General features: G+C 39.6%; 2 protein-coding genes across 4 annotated transcripts; both read left to right on the forward strand.

Annotated features, from left to right (window-relative positions):
- Positions 1–49: 49 nt before the first annotated feature.
- LOC126926592 (uncharacterized) lies at positions 50–6639 on the forward strand. 3 transcript variants are annotated; one of them, XM_050742975.1, is made up of 5 exons: positions 50–444; positions 813–938; positions 1369–1717; positions 2254–2579; positions 6564–6639. In XM_050742975.1, coding segments are annotated over exons 1-5 (939 nt in total). In that variant the 5' UTR covers positions 50–307; the 3' UTR covers positions 6565–6639. The 3 variants fall into 3 exon arrangements, with proteins under 3 accessions (XP_050598932.1, XP_050598919.1, XP_050598924.1); XM_050742962.1 differs by lacking the exon at positions 6564–6639 and having other exon boundaries at positions 2254–3855; XM_050742967.1 differs by lacking the exon at positions 6564–6639 and having other exon boundaries at positions 50–234; positions 339–938; positions 2254–3855.
- An 843-nt stretch (positions 6640–7482) lies between these two features.
- LOC126926639 (uncharacterized) lies at positions 7483–10353 on the forward strand. The gene is made up of 4 exons (XM_050743079.1): positions 7483–7631; positions 8145–8304; positions 8430–8631; positions 9751–10353. The coding sequence occupies exons 1-4, from the start codon at positions 7628–7630 to the stop codon at positions 9961–9963; spliced, it is 579 nt and encodes a 192-aa protein (XP_050599036.1). The 5' UTR covers positions 7483–7627; the 3' UTR covers positions 9964–10353.
- The last annotated feature ends 3005 nt before the right edge of the window (positions 10354–13358 follow it).

Raw genomic sequence — 13358 nt, forward strand, 5'->3', positions numbered from 1 at the left:
CATTCCATTGGCCAAAATCGAACGAGGAACGCGCGCCATTCACACGCAACAAAAACAAAAGAAAAAGAAGAAAAGAAGCAGGAAAAGTACGTCTGATAATGAAGTTTAATTTCTGTTTTCAGATTAGCATGAATGTCTTTGGACAGAGAGGGGAAAAAATTATAAGTGGTGTTAAGTAGCGACGGCAGGTGAAAATGGAGTTGGACAATAAATTAGCAACAAGTCGTTGGTGAGGTACAGTTACGAGTCTATATAGAAGACTGGCAAACCGAGTTGCTCGATCATTCATCTTTGAATATCGTGGAAGATGATACGCGCATTTATCTCGCTGTTTTTAGCGAGTCTGTCGATCGTCTCGGTCTTGCCCCAAGTGACGTCATATGCGAAAGTGTCGAGGAATGGTCAAGAAGAACCGCAAGCAGACAACGATCCGTGGATCGTCAGGTTAGATCACATCGATCGGTAGACCGGTGAATTTCTACGCAAGTTCGTGTTTCTCGCGAGCACGCGTTTAATCGTAGAAATTTGTTTCGCTCTCCGAAGTTTTGTCCAACAAGTACTTTGCTTTGGATATTTTAGATATCTCTATGTATCATGACCATTTTGTATATTATCATTTTTGTATATTAGAATTTCCTATAAATGTATGAATGTTCGTGATCCAGGGATGAATTGGAAAACGTTTGAGTTTATACGTTTCTCTTCTCCTTTTTTTTCGGTTTATATAAATAAATGTTTCATATCGCGTGATTCTACGTAAAAGTAGAGTATCAGACTAATATCGTATTTTTGTTTGTTTGTACGCAACGAAGAAATGGAACGGAAGCGGAAGGTAGGAGTATCAAGAACATCGCGATCACTATGTCACCGGTTTATATTTCACCGAAAATCCAGAATCTGAGGAACGGCGAAGCGATCGACTATTCCCCTGGTAGAAGGTGTGAGAGAGAATTTGAAGATTGCACAAATTTGGAAAGGAGAAACATTTGAAGATTTGAATCTGTTTAAACGCTCCGACATTAATAAAGTTTAAGTTTAGTACAGAATTTATACTCGAAGAAAATTCACAGATTCGTGTTTAAATTCCAAAAAAAGAAAACGAATTTAGCAACAGTGCACAAAGATTGAACTTTATATTTATTTTTGAATAATAAAATGGAAGCTTGAGACGAAAATCATATTCGCAAAATAATTTGACTAAAGAGCTGAATTTTTAAATAAATTCCTGGCGAACTGGAGCGTTTGAAGTCAAGTATAAATTGTTTCTCGAGTACGTTCCGTAACTTCTTAATGGCTCTTCTTCGCGCTTTTTCCACATTGTTCCATATTTTTCTTCAAAACACCCTTTCTACGCTTTCTGATTTATAGATACTCGACGTTGGACCACGAATTAATAGCACAATTGAACGCAAAGAAACAGATTCAGGATAGATACCATCCAGCACCGCTGCTTAACTACAAATCCAAGAAGGAACCATCGAAAGACACGGAGGATAGTTCGAAACCTTCGAGCGGCCCGAATGGCCCACCGACCGGTCCATCGTCTTCGGGTATGTTTGAATTTTCTAATCCAACGTTTTCAGAGAGCTACGACTATAAGCCGCTGGATTACCCGAGCAGTAAGCCGATTTCAAAGCCGCCGGATTACCTCAGTGACAAACCGATCTCCAAGCCAATGTCCATGGACGATTACGCAGATTCTGAGATAAGCGACAAGGTACTTTGAATATCAAAACATCATCCCACTTTCCTTTTAGTAATGAAGAAAAGCTTACTTCTGAAAGAACCTACGTATCCTCTATTTCCTTTTACGAAGCTATATTGATTTATAGTTGAGTAAATGATAAATTAATCGATAATCAACGATCGCCTTTAATGGAATAGCTCTTCGTATCGAATTCGTCCTCGTTGAATAATTATTATAATTACGATCTATACATATATCACTGCAATTTTTTCCAAACATTTTTAACTAACAATTTTCCTCTATATATATATATACGTACGTTGTAGCGGAATCTCGCACGACTACAAAATTCTGATGAAATTTTCGTTTCATCGATCAATGATTAATAAGTTATCAGGTATATCAATACCAAGGATGAAAAATTCAGCCGGGGAAAGAACACCGTTTCCTAAATTCCATCGTACATAAGCTTCGACCCTACAACTTCCCGATATCCCAACTTCAATTCCAGCGAAGCAGTCGCACCGCGTCGCGTCGCCGAAGCTCACGTAAATCATCGTTTTCAGCCACCAGATTCCTACAAACCGGATTCCTACTTCGCGTCCCACGACCATGACTCCTCCGACTACTCCGACAATCCGCCCGACACGTCTTACGACAATGACGCAGCACCGAAACCGATCAAGTATTCCGGCCATTTGGATCATCCTCCCTTCAACGACAACGACAACGACGACGACGACTCTTATGGCCAGCATCACGACTTCCATCACGAGGTGATCTACGATCACATTCCTGAATACCACGAGCACCACACAATGCCACCAGAAATGAACGATCAAAGATTGAACAAGAGGCCGTATTCGTATTACTACGTAGGCAAGAAGCTTTGGTACGTTCCACTGTACTTCAGCATTTATTTTATCATCTACATCGCGGCTCTGGTGTTGAAGAGCATCGCCAGACACAAGATCACGTTCCCTGCGCATCTAGCGGATGCTGTGGCGCATACAAGATCGTACAGTGATTTTAGTTGGTGGGATTTTGCGGGAGAAACGCTGCGGAGTGTCGAGAGCTTCGTCGACAAGTATGGAAAGATTTCTTAGAATATTTGTATCGATCGTCTGCGGATCGAGGATCGATTTAGAATGTTGAGATAGCAATTAAGTTGATGTTGTTAGTATATAGTCGATAAGTATATAGTTAAGTATTTTATCGGTTTGCTAAGGATATACAGTGGCTATTTGTTGTACATCGTTGTTACATGTCGTTATACATCTACGTATTAATCGATTAGGTGAAAGTAGAGTAAGAGTCAAAAGTGAGTATACACCAAAAGAGCAAAGAAAGAGTTTCGTATAATAGTGATTTATTTATATATTTACCTTCCGTCCGATGAACGAAAGACTGCAAGTACTCGTGCTCTCTGTCACATAGATCGTTTGTTAATAGAGAATTAATTGGGTCAAGAATCGTTCTTGAACAGGCGATGATACATATTTTTTATTTATAAAATGACAGTAAACAATAGCATAACGTAGAGCTTTCGTAGAGCTTAGACAGTAATACATTGATTTAGAGTTACTCTACGGTACGAGCAGTGATTTTGTGCGTGTACGTGTAAATATTATTTTATAGTCAAGTCTTGTAAATATCGAGAAGCGCTTCTAATAGACTATTTATTTACAAGTTATGCAGAACTCTGTTCATTAGCATAGATATAACGTTATAGATAATTTGGCAGTTTGCGATTTCTGGGTACATTAAAATCAAGAGTTGGCAACGCGCATTCGACAAATCGTCGTATCACCTCAGTTCGAAAAAATGGTCCGTAAACGCAATAAAAATCTACAAAGAAAATTTCACATTCACCAAGGAATTTCCTCCCAGCGATCCATCCGACCGAATCCATCGAGAGTTCGTAAAACGATAGCGTTGGTTTAATACCGAAAAATATAGATATATTTCCGAATAACGAATAAACGTAGGTGACAAATAAGATTTAATACATTCGGATGTATTCGTTGTTAAATAGTTAGGATATCTCTGTAAATGTTTTCGTGAAAGTGTCTAATTATATACGTATAGCGGATGTCGTTATAACATTAACTGTATCAACGATTAATAGAAACAGGCTGGAAAATAAATTTTCTCGATTGCTCGAATAACATGGAATAAATATCATCGTATGGACATTTGCCACGCACTTGGTCCCTAAATTCCCAAGGAACAAGCGTGGTCGGATATGACTGTTTCTTACGATCGCGCCACGAGCGGTGGCGCAGGTTTTTGGCGGGATAACAAGCCGGAATTTGTCAGTATCGGTGGAATGGAAAGAATTACTGGAAACGATACGAGAATTCCGATGGTCTCGCATTCCGATTGACCAATTACGCCATTTCGACCAACTCTTATCCCTGCTTTCTTTCCACGTATGATTCCCTTATTTCATCGCGTACAGAGAATACAAAGTTCCCTTTCGTATCACACATTTCGCAGACTTCGCGTGTACTTGCGCTGCGTTTTATATCTAGAGCGAGAACACTCTGTCGTGTCGGCGATTCTCTTTCTCACGTTTCACAGGGAAAAATGTAAAAATTGCGACGCGCTTCATGGAAAGTGAACATTTATCGATCTTATCTGGAGTTTCTTTCTCCTGCTGCCTCTTGTACAACGAGGAATCGGGAATTCGACAATATAATGCTGCAGGTTACTGGCAATGGCAGGAAATTTGACGATTTTTCAAATATAGAAATTCTCAACGATATAGTAATCGATATAAAATAATTGATTTGTACAATTCGTTGGTCGAACTTCATCGACCAACGGTTGTTATCCAAGTTATCGTTCCGTGAACATCCATCAAGAATAATATCGGTTGAATGCTGCGAGTGAATTCTGATCAAATCTTTCGATATATCGATGAATTATTCTAATTAACTCTTTACCGAACGGTTCTTTAGGTTGAGCGATATTTATCATATTTACTGTTCTCGGAATTTCAGGATTTTCGAATACCTAGATTCTTCCGAAACGTGGCTAGCTGGATCTTCCGATTCTTCATCTACGTGCATTCTTTCGTATTAATCGAGAAAAAGAGATCGGAACGCCAGTTTCTCTCCCGACACGCGCAGGGTTGTCCAGCAACGAAACAAAAAACATCCTTCGCTCGTTTGGACGAATGCAAACTCGTTGGATGGTTCGACAAAGTCGAGCACCACGCCCCATTCTAACTGAACCAGCATCAAGCAAAAACATTTGCCGCAATTATCGCCGGTTTAGAGTATTGTTTCAACGGGACTTGTTTAAGAACTTGCTAATCGCCTGACCTAATACAGTAGAAGGATGTACCTCGGCTAACTGACCCGAACTTGGTGTTTCCTTTGCCTAGATACCTGTCACGGTCGCGTTCTGTCGGCAGCATCAAAAATTCCATCCTTCTCAAAGAAACTTTCCGTCGATTTACCGGTCGCACCTTTCGCGGTTAAATACTGATTACGGTAGAAAACAGCTAAAGGCTCAAATTGACTGAAACAACGACGATATCGCTCGGACGATCGCTGCCATGCTTTTGCATAGATGAGCGATATTCAATGTTTTTTCGCTAAAATTCTGCCACACCCGAGAGAAATATATTTGCTCGGAGACAGAGCATTTACAGCGGACGACTACCTTTGTATCTGACGATCTTCTTCTTTCGACGAAGATTTAAGAGGAGCAGCTTTTTGATACGTCGCGTTAGCCTATAGCAGTTAGATAGATTCTTCAGGTTTTATCTCAATAGTGACATTATAAAAGGGATTATGTAAAGAGACTTTAAGTGATATTATACAATTATGTAACAACGTTTGTGTATTATGCTATTTTCTTTTGTTTATCATACTCTTATAACCAACATTGCTTGTAACGTTTATACGTTACGTCGATTAAGAAGGAAATAATTGTTCAAGAAATCAGTTCAAACTATCTGTTAACGCTTACGCCCGACTTTCTACTTTGTAAATGTTTGCCTTGTCGAACTTTTGTTTACTTATAATTATAACGCTTGTAATTGGGTGTACAGGGTGTTCCGCGTAACGCGACTCACCGTTCTTCTGCCATTCGCAAGATATTTTACAGATAAATGTTCGTAGATTTGTAAATTTACTGTACGCTTTATTCTAATGTCGGTCAAATCTTTTACAGAAGCCTGAACGAGCTGTTAGAGCTGGCTGGATGTTACAACTCTACACGTTGTAGTAATTCTCTTTATCCGAAATGTGAATAATTCTGGAATGTAACGACGAGTGAAATATTTGCACCACAGTAAACTTAGTATCGAGTTAATAAAAGTATCACGTGATATGCTTTTTGATTCTCGAACCACGTGAAAAAAAGACGTGTGATCCTATTTATGTTAGCCACGACGACCTCGGTTTCGCTACAAAGACAAAGTATTTTTGGAATATCTTCTCTATATCTTGTACTACGCTCGGCGCCCTTAAAATATAGTTTGAAATCTCTTCTTACATCCACAAGTTGCAGAAAAATAGTGAATCGCGTTACGCGGTACACCCTGTATATTGAACTCCATTTTACATCTATGCGTAAATGTATCGAAATCGGAAGAACCCGTTAAATTCATATTTTTCTAGATCCAAAGCACCAGTTTGATCACTTAATTATATGTGACGCGAAAAAATGACTGCTTCATCGTGCACACTGATATTTCTTATGTATTTTAAATATTTGACTGCACCGATTAATATGCCTACTCCACTTTACAATTGATCTCTCCTATACATACACATCCATACATTTTTATTTATAAATTTACGTGCCTTGAAACGACATTTGAGGAAGATATTTATTATATAACAATATTTATTTCTCTTAGAAAACTACATCGTTGCTGTAATACAAAAAAAAGAAGAAGAACAACTGGAGCATCGATTTACAAGACAATTCACCGATTGATAAAAAAAATATAACGAGGTGATATACTAGCCAATATATCTGGGAAGTTAAACCGATCGACTGACTCCGATTTTTACCAATTTCTCAGATTTATTACGTAAGTTGAACAGCTATACCTAACTTCCAAAAAAGAAACAGGCTACTTACGTTCCATAGCTTCGTGGCAAAGAAAATGACATAAACAATAGTAAATTGCGCAAGGTAATCTTAAAAAATAGTATTTGCAACCTCGTCGCGTGTCTACGCCTAGAACAATAGAAACTTTATTAGGTCCAAATTTAACCGATCACCGTTTAGACACCAGAAGAAGAAAATCGACGTGCAAATAGATCTTTCACTGCGCACCAGATCCAAGCAAAACGAAGCTCAACCGACTTAATCGCACTAAATCGTAACAGCCCCATGGAAAAGTCGAACAGTCTGATTAAAAAATCAAATACGGAGACGCGATAATACGATCGTCCGAAATGATCAATCATCTATAACCGAATTTACGTCTGAAATGCTCCTAGACGACGCGACGACGTACGCGAGAGTTGTAACAATTAGGGCTTTTAGCGCTGCACGTTGGATTTGCTTAACGTTCCTGGTGATACAGTTACCGGTAACCGAACAGAGTATGTTTGAACTGGACCCACGAATCGTTCAGTCGTTCCTTGGAGTTTATCAACGACGGTTCCTCGGCCGAGGTTCTCGTCGTGTGACACTCGCCTCTGAAACCACGGGGCAAACATCTGAAAACGTGTACGCACGTTCCATGTGTTTGGAGATCGATGAACTCGCGACCATCGTCCACGAGGAATGAACGTTCGTATCGAGGAATCGGCCAGTGGTGAGTCATTGTCGTTTCCATGAATCGACAAAGATAGAGTGACGAAGAAGTGTATATAGAGACACGTGTTCACGGATGAGAGGAACAGGACGTGTCGTTCTTCGAGCAACGAGGGTCCCTTGAAGAATCTGCTGCCATCGAACAGTACAATTATGGGTAGATATCGTTGGATATAATAGATGCACAGATTCCATATAAATCGCTAAAGTGTCGAGGATCGATGTAGGAATTTTCAGTAATAATTGATCGCTGTTCAATCGCAAAACGGTCACGGTGTGAAGCATAATAATATAACGGATTCTGATGTGAACTGTGGCTGTAGAAATTCTACGAGCAAGTGCGAAAATTAACGTGTAGCAATAATCTGATAATAATCTATGGCTGTTGAGAAGCGTAAAACGGCAACGATGAGAGTCACTATAGTACAGCGATCTGTGATATTTAACGCGTAGATGTACAGATTTCACGCAGAGTATAATCAACGTAGAAATCTGTAGTAACGCTTTTATCGCTGTTCTAAACAGTTGAAACAGTAGCTGCGTGATATATCGTACGGTAGTTTGTTAAACGTACGAACCGTAGATGTACAGATTCTATGTAAATGATACAGGTGCGATGAAGATAGTAACCTTGTTGCTGTTCTAAGAAAAATCTTGTTGTATATTTCAGACAGAGTACAAACAAATTTAGTCTATCACTGTCTTCTGCTTCTTGTTTGCGTTTCCCATGCCTCAATGAGTGAATCGACTTTAGACGAAATCGAAACACTTCCGGAGACCAAGAAATACGAAGATGCTTCGACGCTCGGCACTGCTGTACAGGCATACAGGTTTCCTTTACATGGAAGAATTATTTTTGTGAAATTAGTCCTCTATATAATTGATATTCAATCGATTAAATTCGAAGCGTTGGAGCGAGGTTAATAAACGTTTGTTTTCTCTGACTTTCGATTAGACATCCAAGGATGTATCGGCGCGGTTACCACGAGGACCACGGGTCCATGTATAAGGATGACCACGATGATCATCACGACGATCATATGAAAGACGAGGAACAGGCTATGAAAGCCATGGGGAATGGAAAATCTGATTATTGGGGCGGTTACTATGATTTTCTGATAAACGAGGGTAGTTATAAATTCTGGGCCGTGTTTCAAGTAAGTTTCGATCAATTCTTATTAAATTGTATAGGTATAGTATAATTCTTATTAAATCGTATAGACCATAGGTATTACGACACATGATTCGTCACATTTGCTGAGAAACTTTGAACGTTTCAAAGGAAAACTTTATGACAACGTCGGGACGAGAAATCATATCAAAGACATATCATTTTTTCGGTATTTTACTCGAAGTGATAGAATTTCAATTGAATACGGAAATTCATAGAAACTGTTAACAGCAATTAGATGCAATGGCAAAAGCATTTTCGAGTCGACCGTATGAAACGCATTACTGTACAATGTACGTTTATATGAAGTTGCGCGCGTTCTTCGCATTCCGCGCTCATTCGCGTCACGAATTCGATCCAGATTAGCCGTATCAACTAGGAGAGCCGTGATAGAATATGTAGGTATGTTAAAAATATTCGTACCAAATATGGCGTTTGTCGAAATTTTTCAGAGCATTTAACGCTCGTCGGCGATTGTTAACGTGTAACTGTAATGCTCCATTTCCACGCGCAAAACTGTTGAAAACCGTTACGATTAAATTTACAACGCTGGAAATTAAATTACCGGATTTTAATTAATTGTACAGAGCTAAGGAGACTTTCTGCATTTTGTAATTAAAAATTTGCTCTTACCGAGCCGCTCTATTAATCGAGAGAGTACTGATGTTCGTAAGAGACACAATTAACGCGACGATGGAAGGTTTGTAAAATCCACGATACAAAAATTCGATTACTTTATTGTAATTTCATTTTGGTACTCTGGCACCTCTTTAAAAATACACTTGGCGCTGCTCGAAATTCGGATATTCGCCCGATTCGTTTGCAATTGTTATCGAATATTTCTACCAACGCTAACTTTCGTAGAAAAGAAAAAGAAAAGAATGAGATTGAAAGTACTAGTCGCGTAACGTTGGTTTCGACCTTCCACCTCCGAAGAACTTGGTGCAATTCGCTTTTTCGTTCGTTGTATAGTAATGCATTTTGTATCGTATAGTAGAACGTAGAACGAGTATAAAATAGGAAACATCTCGAGAGATATAAAACACAAAAAGAGAACGATTTAACATTGAAAATAACGCAACTAAATGAATGCGCTCTTTAACAGCTTGCCACCGCAGCTCTTCTCATCTATAGCGGCTTTGCGGCGCTTTATTACGCCAAGGTAAATCCGCCAACGATAGACGACGAGTTCGACGATATTTTACGTCGACGGAAGCGTAGAGCGTTGTCCATCTTCCCGCGAGATAAATCATTCTGCGGTTTGGACAGTGCCACTTTTCAGAGGATAATCGACGCGGTCGCCAGAGAAATTCACTGACGAAGAAGAGCCTACCTTTATCTGACTTAACTTTTATAGGAAATAATATATGTATAATAATTTTGCAATAACATTTTCGAAAGATTGAAATTGAGTGATCGATGAAAGCGATTGGGGAAAAGAAAAGGAACTGTTTCAAATTGAACATTTCGTGGAAGATTTGTTATATTCGAAGCATTAAAATTACGGATACGTATCCTTTTCTATTCGATTTAAAAAAAAGTGTGTCTTTATGCTTCTCTTTCTATTATTTAATGTAACAGAAGAGCATTGCCTCGCATGTTCTTCTTATCGTGTTTGTAACTAATTTATAATAATTATGTTAAATTATATTGTAATTTGTACATATATGTAACAATTATATGTATATGTGTCATATCGTCGATGCAACTTGTGCACGTTGCTTTTCTGCAGATTTCTTTACCGTCACGAACGCAACGCGTGAGAAGATAGTTATCCTTCAACTCGTACCGCGTAACGTTTGCAACACGCTGAAATACGAAAAGACAGAACGATAACAACCTGAAACCATAAACTTCCTTAATAATCTCGCAGCTTATCGTCATTAACTTGTTCTAAATCGTCTTATCGACAGCAACTTTCGCATATACTTTGGCTCGTACGAGCGTTATTACGAGGCGCATATTTCAGAAAAATTATTTACACAGAACGTCGATAACATACATACGTTTACGATAAATACACCTCCTAGTTGCCGTACGCGTGTTTTCAGATCGATTGAAAACTTCACCAATACATGACGGTAGCCGTCATGTCTCGTAACGCAGCATCAATAAAATTTCAAACAGTACAGAACGCGTGCAGAAAAATTTGTACGAGTCGTCGAGATACCTTCATGAGCCCCGCTGCACGTCCACGGTTGACTAATGGAAAAGAAGCGAACTCGCTGGTGGCAATTTGTCGAAAGCGACAAGATCCAGCATCAAGGCCATCGCGTGCCATTGCGTGTCGAGGACACGCAACAATACGTTCCCGTGCTGAATGAGACATCTCGAGCTTGAAATTAAGCGATCCACCGATTAATATCGTCTTATTAAACGATTTCGCGGCTCGTGTAAATTATCGCGGTAAGCACGGGTTTACGGCTGGAAGCCGACGAAGCCGGGACTTGTGGGAAAAAAGCAAAGAGGATAGCGGAGATTTTACCGGGCGATTCGAGTGTCACGCGCTCGCTCGCAGAACCGTCCTGTGGTAGCTGAAGGTTAAAATGTATGCGCGAAAGGATCAAAACGTAATAAAAATCGCCTGAAAAAATGTCGACCGATAAATCAACGGTGGCCGTCGTGCCGGCCGTACGTATGCATCCTCGTGTCTATACGAGTTTTATATGTGAACACGTACGCGCGCGATACGCGCGGTTCAACCTCGCAGGCAAATTTTCTTGTCGAACAACGTAACGTAACGAGAGGCCCTCGAGCACCTTTTCGGAAGAACAGGAGCGTACGAACCATGGTACTCGAGTTTCTGGATCATTCGATCGCGCGATCGATAGAGCTACACGTTCATGCTCGTTTAGCTTCGGTCCTCTTGACGTTATAATGGAAACGTTTGCGACGAAGAAGCTCGTAGCTTCTCTATATGTATCTGCACAGCTTGAAATTGAACGTGTAGAATAGTCATAGCAGCAATGTTACCAGGTTCGGTCAAATGACCGGTTTTAAAGTTTAATTTAAGATCGTACATTCGTTGCTATTTGTTTCGTTCGTCCAACTTTAGGTAAATTCTTATATTGTCCGATTAATCAGTTCCTCAACTTAATGGAAGAATTTACCTAAAGTTGGACGAACGAAAGAAGCGACAACGAAGCTACAATTTTACATTAAATTTTGAAATCGGTCATTTGTCCTGATTAAGTGGTAAGCTTAGTGTTGAATTAGGTGGCAAAGCGAACATACTTTAGAAATCGTCAAATTTTCTTAGACGAGCCTCCGTCTGGAAAAATATCTTAATAACAAGTCGTATTGTCTCCTTTTAGCTGTTCCATATTTGGGGATAAGTAAACGAAGGAATACGTGAAATAAAAATGAATGCTTCTGAAAGCTGCTATCATTTTATAATAGCCCGGAAGAGCAAAGAATCTGGTACTATATAGATCTTAAACGGGTTTCTAACGTATTTAGTTGATTTTAGTGCAGGTTTAAAACCACCGTCGAGACACAGAGGGTCAAAGTAATCAAAAGCAGCTCGTACTATATACGAACACTTTTATAGCGCTCTCTTTGCTCGACACTTTTATTTTCCACTATCTTTAGCGAGAAATATTTCACCGCGTATAATTGTACGGCGATTATAAGACTATTCAGGTTCCGCTAAAAACGTAAAAAGGAAACACCATCTCTTTTTCCCTTGAAGCGTAATGAAACGGTTGAAACGTTCTTAGATCCTTCAACAACGGCCAAGGCAAAGTCGTATGATTTTAACGATCCTTCCTCCTCTCTCTCTCTCTTTCTCTGAAGTAAATCGATTATGTGAGAAAACCAGTCAAGACACCATTCTTCGAAGGATCTACGTTAAGTGGAGATTCTTATACATCAGAGTTATGTCCGCGTAAATATGAAAAAGACCGACGAGGGTTCCTAGCGTACCAGTAATATCAATATCAAACATGACACAGCGTTTCTGATATTTATGCAACTGGAATTATAAACAATTCTTCTGCTGCCTTCGCCATACGTGCAAATCAGCGAAATGTACATACATGTGTAGGATCTAAAATATTCTCTACCAGTCAGTGTAAACATTCTGCTCGCAAAGTGTTTGCCGTTTACTCGCTGACAGACAAATTCTTGGAAAAAATTATCTTCCACCGTAACGATCGCGTATTGATAGACGCGTGCGTGTTTCGTCGCTAGATGAACAAATGATAATAATAATAAGGGAAAGAGTAATAATGATGAACCCGCAAGGGGTAGTTACCTGGTAAACTACACGGGCTTGGCAAACCCGCGGACCCTAGCTGCGTAACATGTTTCTCGAATTCCAAGATATTTCCAACAATTTTCAAACGTTGACGATCCTTCCTTCGACCTATACAAAAATTACGAAAATTCAGATTAGCCACGACGGCGAATAGAACGAAGTTTCGACTACACGTAATCGCGAACTCCTCCTTCATCGTCCTAGTCGATAATCGACAATAGCGCGAGATTTAACGCGTCTGATCGAGGCTCGTTAGATGGAAGCTTGCGAGAGACGCTTTATACGAGCCAAAAACATGGAAATGTAACGTAAAATCGTCCTGTTTCACTGTTACTTGCGAACGAAGGAAACTGATGGAATATACGAAAAAATAGCTGCAAGCAGTAGCTACAAAAGGCATTTCCACGTCGTCGTGTTTGCTACAGCAATTGCATACCGATCAACGAAATTCAGGT

The sequence above is a fragment of the Bombus affinis genome, chromosome 2, assembly GCF_024516045.1.
Source record: "Bombus affinis isolate iyBomAffi1 chromosome 2, iyBomAffi1.2, whole genome shotgun sequence".
NCBI lineage: Eukaryota > Metazoa > Arthropoda > Insecta > Hymenoptera > Apidae > Bombus > Bombus affinis.

Bases quoted from the DNA above. Each gene is read 5' to 3' on its own strand.
- LOC126926592 (XM_050742962.1), top strand. From the start codon at position 308: ATGATACGCGCATTTATCTCGCTGTTTTTAGCGAGTCTGTCGATCGTC. The intron at 939-1,368 runs GTGTGAGAGAGA...TCTGATTTATAG, and splicing joins GACTATTCCCCTGGTAGAAG to ATACTCGACGTTGGACCACG. The intron at 1,718-2,253 runs GTACTTTGAATA...CATCGTTTTCAG, and splicing joins ATTCTGAGATAAGCGACAAG to CCACCAGATTCCTACAAACC.
- LOC126926639 (XM_050743079.1), top strand. The intron at 8,305-8,429 runs GTTTCCTTTACA...ACTTTCGATTAG, and splicing joins ACTGCTGTACAGGCATACAG to ACATCCAAGGATGTATCGGC. The intron at 8,632-9,750 runs GTAAGTTTCGAT...GCTCTTTAACAG, and splicing joins AATTCTGGGCCGTGTTTCAA to CTTGCCACCGCAGCTCTTCT.